This window comes from Pseudopipra pipra, chromosome 4 (genome assembly GCF_036250125.1).
Source record: "Pseudopipra pipra isolate bDixPip1 chromosome 4, bDixPip1.hap1, whole genome shotgun sequence".
In the NCBI taxonomy this organism is placed as follows: Eukaryota; Metazoa; Chordata; class Aves; order Passeriformes; family Pipridae; genus Pseudopipra; species Pseudopipra pipra.
Window position 1 is genome coordinate 42,912,000 of NC_087552.1, and position 18,100 is coordinate 42,930,099.

The 18,100-nt window shown below is 43.3% G+C and overlaps 1 protein-coding gene across 3 annotated transcripts in view; it reads right to left on the reverse strand.

The window, feature by feature from the left end:
* Positions 1-1,568: 1,568 nt before the first annotated feature.
* The window catches only part of IRF2 (interferon regulatory factor 2), a 41,072-nt gene continuing 24,540 nt past the window's right edge, over positions 1,569-18,100 (reverse strand). For all 3 annotated transcript variants that reach the window (XM_064652625.1, XM_064652626.1, XM_064652623.1), the window contains 6 exons: positions 17,773-17,949; positions 15,279-15,325; positions 11,278-11,389; positions 9,435-9,599; positions 4,266-4,312; positions 1,569-2,912 (listed from right to left, as the gene is read on the reverse strand). In XM_064652625.1, coding sequence (XP_064508695.1) covers positions 2,601-2,912; positions 4,266-4,312; positions 9,435-9,599; positions 11,278-11,389; positions 15,279-15,325; positions 17,773-17,949 — 860 coding nt within the window. In that variant the 3' untranslated portion in view covers positions 1,569-2,600. The remainder of the gene's footprint in view (positions 2,913-4,265; positions 4,313-9,434; positions 9,600-11,277; positions 11,390-15,278; positions 15,326-17,772; positions 17,950-18,100) is intronic.

Genomic DNA, 18,100 nt, shown 5'->3' on the forward strand with positions numbered 1-18,100 from the left:
GCTAGAGAAGAATTTCCTTGGAAATATTCAAGACTTGGTTTGACAGGGCCCTGGACAACTTACTCTAAGATCATGCTTTTGACAGAAAGTTGGACCCAAAGTGTCCCAGGGGACTCTTCCAGTCCCAGCTTGTCTGTGATCCTGTGAGGTCCCTCCCTAACAAGAGCCCACCATCTTAAAAGGGTCTAGGTGATGCTACAGAGCAACTTCCAAACTTTAGCTGGAAAAATTTACAAAAACCAAAGAAGACAATGTTAAGAAAATATATAAATAATCCCAAGTGAGTTTCAAAACCAAGAAACAGAAACCTGCCATGAGTGTCATAACCCTGCTGGAAAAGGATTAAGGATGACAGAGACTCATTGTAACCCCTCCAAACACACATGTAGCAGACACTACCTCCTTGAGGCAGACCAAACCTTATGGCCTCTGGACCCAGAGAGACACTGGAAAGGTAAATGCACAACCAAATGAAAGGGACAGAGACTACAAAGTTTACATACAACAGTTTTAACCATTACGATTTTTCAGCCCCACTCCAAACACTGTTTGGGCATTTCTCTTTCTCCCAGCTCTAACAAAAGCTTGCCTTCCCAGGCCACTGGGCAGTGGGTTGGCAAGACAAAATTGCAAGTTTCACATGGACTTGTGATGAAATTTGGAATTGCAGCATCAGGTGAAGAACACAGCAAAATCCTACTGTTTACTTTCCTTTTGCAACAGCCAGCTAGCACCTCTCCCTGTGATACAGCCATTTTTGTGCATCTCACTGCTCATCAGCCCAATATACACCACCCTCAGCTCACCTCTCTGCTGGGTTGGCATAAGAATGGTAATCACAGCTGAAGGGCACTCTGTGTCCACGTATTTTACATGCCTGAATCAACCTGTGTCAGTTCCAACAGCTTAAAAAACTCCAAGAGGGTGAGTGCTCTCAACTTTTGCCTGAGCCAGTGACAGCTTAAAGTGCATAGCACTTCACAAAGTCTATGGCACAGCCTGTCCATGCAACCCCACAAGCCATTGTGCACCCTTAGTTAGATACTCTACAACTTCCCAGGTATCAGAACTTGCCATCAAGTAGTAATGTTGAAAGCCTTGGGCAATGTTTATTTGACTTCTGATTCATTCCACTAATAAGGAGCTATTACTTGAAACTGCAAAAAGAGATTTTTCTGGGCAAGGAAACTGCAAGCAAGCCACATGGAAATCTATGAGGAATGAGGGAGGTACAAATGAAACTTTGCTGGGTGGGGGATGAACTTTCACAAGATCCCTTCCATGACGTGACTTGCTCAAAGCCCAGTCACGGAGTAACAGCTGAAGAGGTGCCCCAACTCCCAGCCTCTTACATCTGAGGCCAAACTCAAGTAGGTCACCTTTAAATTCTAGTTCCTCTTTCCACCTCAAGCTGCTTCAAGCACAGTACTTCCCATCCTCTTGGATGGGTGCTCCAGAAATTGTAAAGGGGGCTTACACTAATTGTTCACTCTGAGATGTCACATTTACCTATCAAACCCATGCCATCTAGGGCTGTGGAAAGATTAAAAATGAGAGACAAACTAGGATTATTAAAAATTTAACTATATACCATATTTATTATCAATCCACAGGATAATCTGATTGCTACATGAGCTCATAAAAGCTATTTCACCTTTACAAAATTAAAAAAAAATGTGCCACAAGAATGTAATAACTGCTGATAACCAAGGACTGAATCTTAAAATTATAAATTTGCTGTAGAAAAGATTAAAAAAAATTATATTCACTTTAGAATTTTACTTTGAATAAAATATTCCCCTGTATAAAAAATAAAAAAGCTTGCTCTGGTTAGAATTAGAGTATTTTTCTTCTTTTTTTTAAATCTGGGAATTTGCATAATATCTCTGTAATAGGTTTCTTTTTTTTTTCTATTGTACCACACGGCATTCAAGCATAGCAGATTAGAAACAAACATGAGAAAAGCATTCTCAGAACATATGAAATCCACATGGAAAGTTTTAACTTCCTTTCCTCTATTCTTTAAAGACACTTTAGCAAGAATAGCTTGGAAAAGAATACAGGTGGGGAGGGACCTTCAATGTGCCATTAAGTAGAGCAAGGTAATAAAAGGCCTTTTGTAAGTGCTTTCTTAATAAGGTGCAGAAGCAGACTGCAACGTTGCTAGTACTGCACTATGTACAATATTCACAATAGATTTTTCTTTATTTAAAAATATTCCAGCTAGTTCACATTTTCTCTTCCATTCTGAGGCTTTCAGTTCCATCACAGCCTTGACAGCAAGAAGCGCAGCAGCACCACTTCCCTTGTGGTTGGTTGGTCCTCTTATGAAACACTGGAACCTGTGAGTGGGCCAAAGTTCTTGGGTTGTTTTTCTATGTAGCAACCTTGGAAATCTGTCTGGGTTCAGGTGTACATACTGATGGCTGGAGTCCTGAGTTAAAAACACTCCGGCACTGGAGTCGGACACAGCAATGTTTTATATTGCCAAGGCTTTACCTTAGGTTTGTCTTGTGTGCGTCAAGGGATGAACCTCTCTTAGAGAAACGTAAAATACAAAACCAAACAAAACAATGCTAAAAAACCACACTGTCAAAGGCTTAGCAGCTCTTGACTCTCGACTGGGCGATATCTGACGTTTTCTTGATGACGCTGGCCCGTGTTTCACGGTCTGGCTGGTTGCTGCTTGTGGAGGCTGTGGACACTACTTGTGGCAGAGGGATGTCTGGGAAAGGGGGCCAGGAGCTGTTGTAAGGCAGTGGGCAGCTTTCATCTTTGATGGTGACTTGGAGGTCAGGCTTGTTGGCTACAAAAGTTGCCATGCTGGGAAGCATATGAGAAGTGTTCCTCATTCCTAGATTGCTGAGATACTGTTTGCCTTCAATGTTTTTCTTCTGCCAATGAAGTCGTCCCTAGAAAAGGAGAGAACACAACTTTGTGAAGTACTCCAGGTAACAAGATCAAGACAGAAACATTCACAAATTGCACAGGAATTACCCCATCTCTAAGCCTGAGCCTGTAGCCACTGGATTAGAATGTTTCTGCACTCAGCCACTTCTCCCCTTCTGAAGTCATGTCCTTAAACCTTGCTGGTTTTCCAGCATTCAAGAGGCTCTACCTGTTCTTCTGAATGCAAAATAAAGGCCTTATTCCCAGTGTGCCAGAGACAAAAATGGACACAGGCGACCAAACATTCAGAACTCCAAAGGGAAGTGTCTCCTCTGTTACCAGAGAGAGCATCCTCCTGCCAAGAGGACAAATAACACTACCCAAACTATCAATACAGGTGAGGCTGCTAGGAAAATCACCGTCACTTGATGGTGCATCCCTCATCACAGGGAAGGGGTTCGTCAGGGAAAGATAAGCATCCAGTCCTTTTCTCACCACAGACAGAACATGCAATGGCAGGTTTAGGGAGCCACTACTGGCAGTCTACATATGGGTTCCACCCCAACCAAGGCACAAAAGACAAAACCTAGTGGGTTAGCCATGTCGTTACACAGCTGTGCAACCTGTGGTTCTCCACCAAGGAGGATTCAGAGGGCTTTTGGAAGGGCGCAGCAGGAGACAGATTTGCAAAAGGCCTTCTGCAAGAATGCAGCTGGAGCACAAGGTATCTAAGGGCCCCCAGTGAGCTTCCCTTGGCCTCCAAGTACTCATGGAGATCATCAGGTCTGGTCGCTTGACAACAGCCCCAAAATAAGAGGTAAGTGGTGGTTTTGTATATGTGCAGCTCAGGAAATGCTCATGGGGTGGTTATTTTCCCCATGGATTCCTTTCACCCAGCAATACCCAGCTGACTGCTCAGGAAAGCTTTCTGCCATGCATACCTCAAACATTCAAGTTGCATTTCTATCACATGTGTAAGCACTTCCTCCAATTGTATGAGTTCAGGTGCCATTTAAGGAGAACAAAGTGAGCATGCTTTCAACCAAGATAAAATACTCACTACCTAGCAACGTCAATGCATCATATTAACAAACTAGCCGGAACTGTTTATGGCTCTGCAGAACATGTTATTATGCAAATTAATCTCCTTGTAGTTTGGACAGATGAGGTGGAATGAACTTGTAGCAAATTTAATTCTGTGACGATCATCCAAATGTCTGTCTCCCTTGAACCTTCCTGGTTGCTTTTCTCCCCCAAATATTGTTAAAATGAATACTCCACTGGTAGACAGTTGTAAACGGAGAAAGGGAAGAATACTCAATGACACTGATCTTGAGACCTTACTCCAAAGTGCTAAAGATGTAGAAATAGCTTACCTCTGCATTTTCTTCGTCGCTTGGAACGCTGTCAGTTGTTTCACTTTCTGTCAAACAAAACAGAAACAAAAACAAAACTCATGCTATTCCATCTGCAGTAACAAATTCCAGCTCAAGAGGCCTGATCTACTTCCAGTTAGTGGCACCAAACAGAGTCAAGCCAAACAATCAAAAAACAACAGAGAAGCATGAAGCCTCTGCTGCAGCAATAGCAACCCAAGGGCTAGCTGCACTGAACAACTGGGGGTTATCATAGTTAACATGACTATATCCTGTAAAGGGCACCAAGAGAAAGAGAAGAAGCAGATTTGCACTTTTTGCGCAGAGCCTCCAGCAAGCCCCCTCTCCCTTGACCTCTCTTGGCAGCTCCGGACAAGGGCACGAGTAAAGTTCTGTCCAAATCCTTATTTTTACATCCCTGCAAAATCACTTACAACTCCACCCCAGAGGAGATAAGTGTATTTTTGTTTCATGAACTGTTATCTCAGCCTGCCATCTCAAAGGCTCGTTGTGACTTCTGGGGCTGGATTACTGTTGGCATACTCTGGTATACTTGGTATAGTTTTGCTTTTGCCACTAGTGCCCAGCCTCCCCCAGCCTATTTCTCAACCCTTCACCCACTACTTGAGCAAGTAGCAATATTACAGTCTCCAACTCCATCACGTCCCCACACTGCACATGGCCTCCCTCACCCTTATCACTTCAACCAGAGCAAAATACAGGGGAACAGCTGCAGTGGGACAGCCATCCGCCTGCAGCTGCATCCCTCCCCTGCAGAAGAGCCTGAAACACAGGAATTTTTACTATATTTTCAAGCCTACATGTGTCTGAATACAGGTGTCCTACTGTGTGAGGGTCAGGCTCCTGGTCCATGGGCTGGCTGAGACTGCCATGCCTCAGACACATCTTAGACAGGGCACAAACCCCTCTTTTCAGCACTGGTCTGCAGTGATGGCTGTTGCCTTCAGCACAGCCACCTGCTGCCCAGATCCTCACGCAGAAAAGCAGAGGCTGGATTGCAGGTTCCCTTCAGCTCACAGGGTTTTGAACCACTGTGTCCTGTTTTCTGGGAGGATAATCTTAGGCATCTATTGGGCTACCAATGGCATTTGGAAGAGGTCTTTCCCCAACCCCTCCAGCAGGGCTCATCCACAAGGAACACAGAAATCTGTGGAAGGAATGATGTGATTGAGTTACCATAGGAGGCAAGAGAGCTCTCAAGCCCCAGCTTCCATCCTCAGCTCTGTGTTATGCATTTTAGCCTATGCAGACTGCTTTGCATAGCCCCTGTGATCCTGCCTTCCCAGGGAGCATCCTCATGCTCTGCACGGGACATAACATGAGTGCTAAGAGTGCACAGATCATGCCTTGTGGATTGTGCCCCTGCACATCTTCGGAGAGACTGACAGAACCTTGCCCTTCTCTCAAGGCTTGGCTAAGCATTAGGTTTAGGCAAAGGGCTGTAAACCAGCAGGCTGAATCACTCTTTCAGATCCCAGGATCTAAACTGCACTTAAAGTCCTTCTGAAGCAAGAAAGCAGGCAGCCCAGGTACTCCAGACTCCTACTTCTGAAGCCAACACCTCTCCTATGCCAGAGTCTCCATTACAGTGTGCAGTAAGCAGAGGAACTGTTCAAACTAACTGCGATGCCCTCTGAAGTCAATGTTCTGCAGAGCTTCTGATTCACCAGCCCAGGCAGAGAAAGATGTGCTAACATGATTAAGCTGGGTAATTAAGCCCTACTGGGGAAAGCAGAGGCAAAAATTAATCTGTGCAAAGGTGAAATGGCCCTGAAGATAGAATCAATAGGAGGAATCCACACAGAGACAAGAAACAGATATTCCCTGACATGAAGAAACGTGTCGCAACAAAAACAGAGTGAAGCAGCTGAAAAGGAATCCATCCTTGGTGTTTATACATAACAAAATGCTGAGCAAGAGATAGCACTATAGTTACCAAAGCCAGGGAAGCTGACCACTCAGGCATGGGAAGTTAGAGGGTTATTTCAATCAAGAATGTTATTTGAATCAGTGTCAAACATAACAGGAGTTTGACAACAGCCTCAGAACTAAAAAACAATGGATTTCATAGACATTGGTGTAAATACGAGAAGACTCACATGGGCCGCTCACATCGTTTGCCTGAGAAACCTCAGAAAGCAACCAGAGGTGTTTTTGAAATAAAACAGATTTATGCAGGAGAGCTGATACCTCAGGCTACTTTTTTTGGTTGTTGTTTCAAAAGAGCTAATCTAATTGTTCCTGCACAGCTGTCATGGTCATACTCTTTCCTGCCATTCAGCAGTAGCACCTGACAGAGCAAACCCACAAGCAGAGGGCCAGGGTTCCTGTGGTTCTCCTGTACAGGTTCTCCCTGCTCCTGTGTGGAGCAAGACAAAGACAGAAATAGTCACCAGAGTGTCCTAGAAGTTTAAGGGTTCTAATCCACAGACCCCTGTCCTCACGAGCAAATGCATGCTTTAAAAAAAAAAGCAGTTCATAGAATGATCTGGGCTGGTAGGGACCTCAGGAGGTCTATAGCCCAACCTCTTACTCAAAGTAAGGCCAGCTATAGGACTAGATCAGGTTGTTTGGGGCCTTATCCGTTTGGGTCTTGAAAACCTCTGAGGATGGAGGGAGCACAATCTTTCTGAGTATCCTGCTCCACTCCTGACTATCCTTGGGGCGAAAAAGGTAACATTTTTTCTTATCTCCAGCTGGACCAAGTTTTCCTGTTTCAGTCTGTGCCTGCTGTTTCTTATCCTCCCACTATACATTGCTGTGAAGAGCTGAGTTCCACCTTGCCGGTAACATCCCTGCAGGTAAGGGCAGCTGCTATGAGGTCCTGAAAACCATCTCTTCTCCAGGCTGAACAAGCCCCAGTCCCTCAATATCTCCTCACAGACTGAGTGCTCTAGCCCTTAATCACCCTGATTAGCCCTCCTCTGCACTTGCTCCTGTTTATTTGTAACTTCCCTGGACTGAGGAGCTCAAGACTGGATGCAGTACTCCAGAAGTAGTGTCATTAGTGCTTAGTAGAGGAAGCTAATCACTTCCCTAGATCTACTGGCCATGCTCCTGAAAACTGATGGCCTTCTCTGTGGCTGAGATGCTCTGCTGTCTCACGCTCCTCTTTGCCTTCCCCCCCTTTCTGCAGAGCTGCTTCCCATTCCACCAGCCCCAGCCTCTATCACTATGAAGTGCTCTTCCCATGCACAGGACTGAATTTGATAAGGTTTTGCTGAATTTCATAACATTTTTGCTGATCCATTCCTGAAATCTCTCCAGGACTCAAGATGATGCTTCTGCCCTCAAGCATATCAACTGGTGTCCCCTATTTGGTGTCATCTGTAAAGTTCCAGTGTGTACTCCAAGATATCTTCTGCTCACTGATATATCAAATGAGACTTCTCCCAGGACAGACCCTTGCAGTACTCCACTTCTTACTGGCCTCTAGTTAGAGTAACCAGGATTGAGAGTGCCTTGAGATGCATTCAAAAGCATGACAGTGGCATGAAATTCTCTGTTATCTCAGTTTTGGGCTTAGCAGGTCCTGGTATAAGTTAGGACAGATGAAGAGCACCAAGATACTAAGACAATGTAAGCAGAAGCACTTCAGTCATCCTTCATTTTCCTTATGCAGGCTGGCTGCAAAATGACTTTAGGGTAACTAGGTCATGATTTGCTCATGTCAGGGTGGTCACCAGACCACCCCTCTCTATCGTTCCAGTCCAAGAAGCCACCATGACTTGTAGACCAAGAGAGTGACTTTTGTTTGCATTCCAAGAACTTAGATCCTGTAGCTGAGGTTAAAAGAAAGCATTATTGTCATGTTCATATATATGGAAAAGTTTTCCATGAAACATTTGGAAAGAAGAGAAATGTTTTGAAAGCCCTTGTCTCCCTGCTGCTAATAAATTAAAGCACCCTCATAACCCCCTGCCTTAGGCTTTACAAAGACCTTCTAAATTATTTGGTCATTGCAGACTAAACACATTGAGAAGCATAAGCGTTTATCAACATGTGAGACTAATATTGGAAACTTTTCAAAAGAACATCATAAGATTCACTGGGGCCCCGAAATAAAAATTACTAAATATATGCTTTCTAAAACTATTTCTGGAAGTAATTTCAGCCTAATGTGACAAAGACAAAACCATGTGTAAAATAATAAAATGCATGGAGAATAATTAATACTTAAGTTTGCTTTAAAAGATGACATTTGTGTTTCTACCCAGTCTCCTGAAGCTCACAAGTTAGCATCATGTTAAAAAAGAAAGGACAGGTTAGATCTTAAACTTTTTCTACTTTCAAATATGGCTTTGTCCCGCTTCCTACATAAATAAGGCTTATATGATTGTGGGGACTCTATACAGCATGTCCATATATGCATTTGTGTCCGTTCTCCCCTAATAACTTCTGAACACGCTGTCAGACTTAGATAAGGGATAAATGAATGCCAAAGACTCTTAACTTCCTACCAGTTATATGAAAATAAGGTGCCAGATGAAAAGAGAAACCATTAGCACCCTGATTGGGGGTGGGGGCAAGCTTGTTATCTCACCCCTTTCTGAGGTATCAGAGAATCCAGATGAGAGGCAGACGTTGGAAACCAGACGTCCACAGCTCTGCTGCTTGCAAGATCACTTGTTATCAGTGAACATGGCTGTTCCAGTCTGCAGCAAGACTGAACCACTCCCCCAGGGCCCTCAGCTCCACATCTGCATATATACCATTAATGCGGTGCCCTTAGTGCTCTGCACACTGTGCTAGACACAGAGTAAACACACAGCATAGAAGACCTGTAATCTTTAGTAAGTCAGGGGGCAAGGGGAACTTGCTATATTTACAGCACATCATTTGTACCACTGAAAATCCCACTCTAATAAAAGTTGAAGAGACCTCTCTGCATTATATCTAAAAACATTTTTTTTCCATTAGTCACAGGCCAAAATCTGCAGCTTACATTTCCAGTCTCAGATCTGCCAAGTTGTTTCCCAAGGTAAAATGAGTAGAGGACTGTGAGCTTTTGAGTTTCATTAATGATTCAGAAGAAAGGTGAATAGGCATCTCTAGGTCTTTGTCAGCTACCCTGGAAGAGCCCCCTTTCCCCCAGTGTCTTCCAAACATTTCCAAAAGAGCAGTGTAAAGAAATGCCAGGATGCTTACCTGCATAGGATGAGACAGGGGAGATCTGTAGAGGGTACAGCTGGCTCATGCTGAGAGGCTGTTCATCACTTTCTGTTGTCACCTCTACTACCTGACAAACATCAGGAGGGTTGGCAACTATCACCTGCTCCTCACTGCTGCCATCAAGGTGTGGTTGTCCTACAACTTGGGGTTAGAAATAAAAAAATATTACTCAAAACAACTCGACCCTGCTGAATCTCTAAGAGCCTGTCCTTGGGTCCTGCTTAGTATCTGAGTCTTCAATACTCTCAGCAGCTTCCTCCATGCCCACCATCTGCTTTCAGTGAGAGTTCAAAAGGAAACCTGTGATCCTCACCCAGCAAGCTGCCAACATCCCATGGCCTCTGAATGCTCTCATGTAAATTATGCAACGTAAGACCAGAACTGGCATGCAGAAAACTGGCCACAGGGTCATGCAAAACACTGTGGGACTCTGATATATACATAACATGAATCTGTGAAAAACTTCTCCTCCAATTAGATACTTATTGACCTTTGCAACGCCATTGATGGTATGTAGAAAACCACATTTGTACCTGTAGTCTGTAATACGGACAGGTCTGTGACAGAAAGCTACAGTCTGCTCAGTTATTAACAGAGGGGTTTCCTATTTCCCCAGGCATATGATATTTAATACCAAAAGAGCACATGACATTTATTATCAAAGAAACATTATTTATTTCTACACAGTGAAGCAACCATGGATGCACCCAAGTGTCCTGAAATGCTTTGCAGACATTGGTTGTTCTACACAACAACCTTCTGAAAAAGGGGAATAAACCAAGGTACCAAGAAGTTACTGAGCAAAGCAAAAGTATGGTGAAAGTCAGAATCTCACTAATCTCACTTTTCTGGAGCTGCTTGAGAGAATTTCCTCTGTCTTGTACAACTCTGATCCCAGCAGTATGAACACATGACAAATGTGTTCATTTTAATCCACCAAAGAACTGAAAGCCACTAGTTAGATTGGAAGAATGCACAGGGATGGAGCCATCTCAGGGGATGGCTAACCTGAATCCACAATTATCTAAGAGAAAGGGAAAGACTATAGATATTCTTTCACTGAACATAAAATTTCAAAAGGAACATAAGGTCAAATTCTGTACAAACACAATGCTGTGTTGTTCAAACAGTACATTTTTTTCTAGACCCATGAGGGGAAAAACATGTAGGCAATGAAATACAATAGATCTTGAAATTCTTCTGTTAAGTAGCAGTATACTAATTTTGAAAAAGGCAAAAGATAGCATCTATTCCTGCATGAACTGAGATAAATAAACATGAATGCACATGTCTATACACACAATCCGTTCCTGAATTCTATCCTTAGACATAGGTTTTCGAAAAAGAAAAGTGGCAGGCATTTTTCCCAGTGAAAAGCTGTGTATTTTGCTTTGTGAAATGCCAGGTAAGCACTGGAAAATCTCCCAAATTTAAATCTGTATTTTATGAGACAATGCCAGCATAAAGAAAATTACATACATCCTGGATAGACTTGTTTTTTTAAAGTTGAATCACTATAATTACTACAATTTTGTTCCAGATATTTTATTTCACCTTTCTTGGTTCTGAAACAATCAGCTTTTTATTGAGTGTAGTGAAGGGGGGGAGGGGGCAAAAGCACACATATAGAGTTAATTTTTATCTGGGAGAAACCAATATTGTGCAACACCCTCAGGGTACGAGCAGGTCATCTGCACTGTATCTTTTTCCACAATACCTGATGAATTCTTACCCACCCCAAGATGAGTTTGGCAAAGTCAAAAAGGTTTTTGAAGTCACCAGTGTGCCTGGTGTGTAAGAAAAGCATAGGAGTACTTACCTACAACGTTCACAGTACTGTCAACTTCATTTTTTATACTGGGGGACAGGAAATAGTCAGAAGTGACATCATTTAGCCCATTAATCCCAAAAGATGATTCAACTGGCTCTTGCTAGAATGGAAGCAGTACAGTTGGGTCAGAATTGCTTTATTTCAGGAGCCTGGAGATAGTTCAACTCTTTGTTCTGAGACAGTAATAAATCCCATCACTTCTACCTACCATATACCTCCTGCTCTCTGCAGAACGCTGTCTTAGAAAGAATATTTTGGTTCTCTGAGAAGACAGAGTCTACTTCATTTCCAAATCTTGTGCTTTGAAACGAAAGCTATTTTTAATTTTCAGATTAAGAGTGAGTCTTCTGAGAGCAAGGAATTAGTATGCTATTTACTACAAGAGATTACCATTTGAAACAAACAAGGAAGAAACATTACTTTAAAACGGTACTCAATCTTCATCCTCATTCCCTTCCAAACATGCTCTATCTCTTCCTGCTGTCTGAAAGGAAGCTTTAGCTTCTGTACAGCAATTACTAAATTCTAGGCTTAGCTTTTCTCTACAGCAAGCCTGAAAGCAAACCAAAGTGTTTACACTAAATACAGCCTTTTAGATCACATCATAAACATTACCACAGGGCAACAGCATTGGGGAAAATGTCACTTGTTCTACACAGACCGAGCTTTCCTGTAAGCCTGGTACACTTGAGTGGGAATCTAAAAACTCCCCTCAGAGTAGACACCAAAAAAATTAATTCCATAAACTTAGGATTTCTTTAAAAAGCTATAAACACATTTAAAGGATTATCTACAGGTCCAACTTCCTGTCTGGTATTGGCTCCCTAACATGGTTACAAAGTCTAAAGTCTTGTGTGTTCTTACTCTGGGCTGGCCCTGCAAGGATAGTTCTATCCAGCTACTGAGCCAGAAACACCAGTAGAGAGGTTCAGAGCTGTCCATGGATCTGCTGCCATGCTGTGCTCATTTTCACTCCTCTAAAGCATTTCATCAAACGCAGGGCAAAGGTGAGCCTCAGGACTTGAGGTGCGAGCCCTTCACAGTACTAACTGTATGAACTGTTATCTCTGGGACAAGAAACTGGGGACACTGTGACAGGTCTTTCCTGGATGTCACATGCTGTGATTGTGATCCACTCAAAATGAGCTGTCACTTTGACACAAGCACCTTCCCAGCCATTAAGCAAGGTAAATATGCACCCTGTCCCAAGGTTCTTCTGCACATCAGAAGGGTGCAAAGTGTTAATGGCAAATTGGTCTTTGATGAGCCACGCCAGCTGTGTTGACCCCCAGGTCAAAGACCTGGAGACCTGGAAACTATAAAATTAGCGGCTATTGATCCATTGAGAATCATGACTGCAGAGACATGTTAGGGCTGCACATTGTCACCCTGCGGAGTATCTGTTGTTGTGCAACACAGCAAACACAGCAGCCCCCATGGAAACGCTGCACACGCAGCACCTTGCTCAACTTTATTGAGGCCTGGTTACAGAGAAGTTTATTTAGTAGCCCCTTTCAAGCTTCAGAAACAAATGTGCATCTTGGAACTCAGGTGATGGTGCCAGATCCACAAAGAGGCTTGGATACTGGTGCAGTTGGTAAATTTCCAGTATCTAGATGTCTAGCCTAAGCTAAATGCATGGGGGAAAGTGTTGCTAAGATTTAAAAAATGTCTCTCAATGTGAAGCTGCATGGTCAAAAGGATACATCTAGCATAAAGTAAAAATGAAACCCAGTTCAGTCCTTTGTTTCAAAGGAAAGAGACTATTTTTACCTGGGCTGCTCTGACACTTCATTGATGAGAATTCATTTTGTAATGAATTTAATGAATTATAGTGCCTCTGTTTGCCCAAAATCCCAATGGTAGGAGACCTATTTGAGAGGTGGGAGACCTGCTCACAGCCTCCCTTTCCTAATGTGGAGTGGGGAATTGGTAAGGTCCAGGACTTTTCAAATCCACGGGGACATGCAGTGAGTGCCCTGAGCACCCTGCTCAAGCTCAGTAAGGTCTGGGAGGGTGTCTTCACTCCCACCAAGGGGATTGCTGTGGGTGCCCACAGGGTCCGGCAGTGACAACAACAGGAAGCTCACTGCGAGGCTCTTGCTATGCTGAAGTCCTTTCGCAGATCTGTGCTCACATCCTCAGCTTCTCCCTCTGCTGCTATTACCCCATTGCAGTTACCAGGCAAATTGTGGAGCAGCCTCCCACTCAGCTCCACTGAAGAGATTTTTCAGGGTAACTGTAAAGTGTTCAAAAAAAACCCATGCAACTTGGATCTCAGGAAGTCACATCATCAAGCAAAGCAATTATAAGCAGCTATCAGTGCTCAGAAATGTGCATTTGCTTTATTTCATCCACCACCCTTCTCCACTATTACAGCCTTCAACATTCAATAGCTTAAGAGTGGCTGAGCATGGAAGGAGCACCTCTTTTGAAATCCAGGCACACCTGGAGACCAGCTGGTGCACACATTTGTCAGAGCAAGGGTGAACAGACAAGAACACTACTCAGCCTCAGCTCAAAGCTTAGAAGAAGTGGCCATACCACAGTTGGTGGCTGGTGAGCTGTATGCTCATAGTAGGTACCACTGGCAGGTGTACACGACCAGCTCAGCTCACCGCTCCTGTGTCACCTGCCCTAGTGCTTCTGTGAGGCTCAGGGTAACGAAGCTGGAGGAAAGTGCTCCCAAAAGCTGCGAGCATCACCCCGCTGGCACCTACTCCTAAACCTAACACCTCATGTACTAATCTGCCTGGTATCACTGGAACTCCCTCAGCAATGACTGTGAGACTGATCTTACTGGAGAGGATGAGATTGTTTGAGTGCTTCTACAGCTTTTCACATATTTAATATTTTGTCTAAAAGAAAGATTCCGAAGTAGGCGAATAGCAAAGTGCTGCTGCCAGCTTTGGAAGGGATCACACACTGCTCTGCCCTGACCAAAGGAGTTTACTGGCTCCCTCTGAACACCAGCTACCATCAAAGTCACTTTATAACAAGCACATGTGGCTGCATGATCCAGACAGGATGGTGAAAAAGTGGTTCCTTTAAAACAATTTAAAAGTCATAGCATTCTGACATGTAACTCCACGTCACAACTGCTGGGGCAGCATCTGCCTTCCAAACCCAATTTCAGTGGAGGATTCTTTCCCAGTTTTCTGGGCTCCCTTGGCCCAGAGCATCTCCTGGCCAGTAGCTGCAGAGTCTGAACCCATGGGTGCTCAGCCCTTCAGAAGCCCTTCAGAAGTGGGCAGCAGGGGACCAAGCTGCCCTTCCACTGCAGACACAGCCGCTACATACAACCCAAGGACACCAATTTTACTGAAGGCTGAAAGTCTGAAACCTCTAAGATTTGGGTTTTTTTGAAAAACTGAAGGTGGACTAAATCCTGCTGGTGTGTAATACTGACCACCTTGCAGAGGCCCTTGGCAGAGGTGAGAAAGCTGGGAAGCACCATGCTTCACAGGGAAAGCGACGTCAGTCTGGGCCCATGCTCTGAACAAGCAAATTTTCAGGCAGCAGCTGAAGAGCTTTACAACTGAGGTCTTCTAACTGACAAAACATGATCACAAAGTGCACTTCACAGAACTTCTCCCCCTTGCTGAAATGAAAATTAATTTCAAATGCCTTACACACAGAAACTAATTGCTCCAAAAGGTAGCTCTATTGTTCAGAAGCATTCCTTCCATAATTACTGTATTTCTCCTTACACAGAAAAGCAAATGGCATGTGTATTGCTGAGACTTCCAGTTTTCCAACCTCCAGGCATTGTAACACAGGGGTTATGTCCACTGATGATGTAAGTCACAGCTCTAACAGCCTTCACATTTAAAAAAAAAACAACAAAAACATCCTGGGTAACTGTAGCTACTTAACCAAACCACAAGCATTTGCAAATACCCACCACAATATACTGTTGGGTATATTAAAAAATATGTGCAACAGACTGTTTTCACAAGTTCTCACACTATTAAACAGACACTTCTTACCTTAATTTGTTTGAATTTGTCATCCTTCTCGGACTTCGTTTTTTTTCCTGCAACAACAGAAGGAAAATTTCATAAAGTTCTGTGTGCCATGAGTTATCCTTCACACTTTCTATATTTACCAACAAATAGTCTCAAAATATGCCTCAAAATGGCAGGACATCCTGGTAAAGGGAGAACACATTTTGCTTAATTTTACCCCTCCTTTAAGGTCCGGGCAGCCAAAAATTTCTCTTAAACACTCTGGCTTTATGTTTCTTTTTTAAAAGACTACAAGAGAGAACCACTATAGGACCCAGGAAAGCAACTGCAGTTAAAAAAATCAAAGTGAAAACTTTGGAATAGAGACAAATTAAGCAACAAGGTCTGTTAAAAAAATAAAGAAGGAAGGGGGAGAAAAATACTCTTAACGGGAAAAAAATAAATCAAAATTTATGTCTCATCACTTTTCTGACACTCTCACTGCAGCTACGGGAAAAGGGAGTTTGTTAACCCATTTAATGGCAAGAGATCACAATAAACTTCAACCAAAATTTTTGTAAATCGTTGCAACCTGGTGGGGAAATACATATTTACAATTCATGCAAAAGTGGTTTATGCAATCATACTGGACTTGAGAATCCAGAAAACCATACAGCATGTGACTTTTACAAAATGTCATGTGCCTTGGCAGACCCCAGTGTTGCTGCCCTGCTCTGACCTCATGAGACCCCGATGTGGAAGCTCAGACTTGCTGGTACATGCTCAGCTCTACCCCACGTTGGGACAGGCATGTCCCAGGAATTTCTCCCATCTCTAACACAAGGTATCACTGAAAATTAGAAATGTTTGCAGCCAGATTCTTCTGCTCCCACACATAAATTTAGCCACATGCCATGAAGAAAGGGCATGTGAAAAAATATACGGGGCCCAAGATATGTCGGTTTTATAGTTAACTGGACTTTCTGCAGAATCTTCTCCTGCTGCGGCACCCATTTCCAGAATCTCAGCTTTCAAGATGAACTTTTGTAGTTCTTACATGAATCTACTACAAAGAGATAGGTTATGGACCAGGGGAATATGCCTAAACATACAAAATATTCTACTGACAAGAGACTGTAAACAGTTTCAAAGCAATTGTTCTATCTTTTGCAGATTGATCTCCCTTTCACAGTACGATTCTGCCCCAAAAATTCCATGGTTCATCATTTCCAGTCACACTGACCTTAAACTGCAGCTGTGCCTTTCACTTCTCAATCTAAGAAAATAGCAAACTGAGCTACAGCTAAACGGAATTGGATTTTATAGGAACACTCTGCATTTGGTTTGCAGGTTATCTTTTCATCTGAAATCCTAGACAACAGAGGATACCAGAGGACTAAGGAAGCCATTGTTCTACTCCATATACCAGTAAAGAAGCCATAAGAAAGCCAATGAGCCATAAATAAATCAATGTTTCTACTTCAAAAGAAACCAAATACTCATGAGATTGGCCTGGTGGTTAGGTCCTCTCCTGGCAGGCAGGAGACTTAATCCCTAAATTTGGGAATTCAAACGTTTCCCATTTCACTATTATGATGACCTGGGGTTTGGTTTCTCATGGTCTTTGTAAGTAACAATGCTGTTTCATGGTTTAACGTTCTGAGGAGAGTGTATTGCTTCCCCCCAGCTCAAGACAGAGGCCAGTTTAATTCTGCTCTTGCTTGAAAAAAGATACCACAATGTCTGCCACTGTGTTCTGAATGAGTTCTATTGAGTTAAATGCATTGATTCCTAATATTCCCCAATCATATTCCTTGACTGAAGGAAACCTGGGACATAACTCCATCAGCTTTAGCAGACAAACATCAACAGCTTGGAGCTAACACATCTCATTAATCCTCTCTTCAAGCAGCTTCTTCTCTTAACTGGATGTAGGCCATTTTTTATACAGCTGTTCCTAAGTTCTTGGGAACATCTGGATAAAAACATTCAGTTTCACAGAAGAAGTAGAACTGGCACATTTTGTAGGGTCCAAAATAGTAGTAATTGTTAAAGTAATTTCTCTATGCTAGGTTTCCTGCAGCAAAGTGTCAGGTACCCATTTTCAGGAGGGAAAAAAATTAATTCAATAACTGTGTGGTACAGCAATAGGAACAGTTCAACCTGGATACCTCTGGGGAGGCACCCTAAACAAAGGAATCCCTGGACTTTTATTCCCTTACAGTCTATGTACCCATTTCAGTAGTTATTTTTGGGTCTGGGGTCTTCCCGTTGCTCACTGGCTCCTGTAGAGTCTCTGTGTGCCCAACTCTCCCCCCCAACCAGCCCCGACCCCCAGCCAGCTGGCCGCTGGTCCTGCTGTCCCTTGTTAGGTGAAGGGTTGGTGCCCTTTCCAAGCTCCTTGCCTGGGGCTCCAGTCCTTTCCCAGCCAGCCAGGCTTGCACTGGTAGCTTGCATACTGAGCTATCTGCAGTAGGTGTATTTCTCAACACAGTGTCCTCAGGAGCATTTCATGTTGACAAGCTCTCCCATCTACCTTTTTTGGAAGGTCTTTCAGATAACGGCAGCATCCGGTATACCCTGAAGGCATTGTTTCCTTTCTTTATACTTTTGTCCTTCACTTCTTCTATGTCAGGCAGGGAGTTCATAGCACAACGGAAGTTTGCTTTCCATGTCTTTGGATCGGGTTTATCTACTCCTGATTGGTATTTTCCTAAGCAAGAAAAGAAAGTTAGGAACATATGACATGCGATTGAAAACCTAAGGCAAATTAATAACAGCATAGGTTGGCTTCAAGCTATTAGTCTTTGGTTCCCATGAGAAGCATTCAAACAATAGCTGAGGTTGCAGGAGAGTGCTGTGAT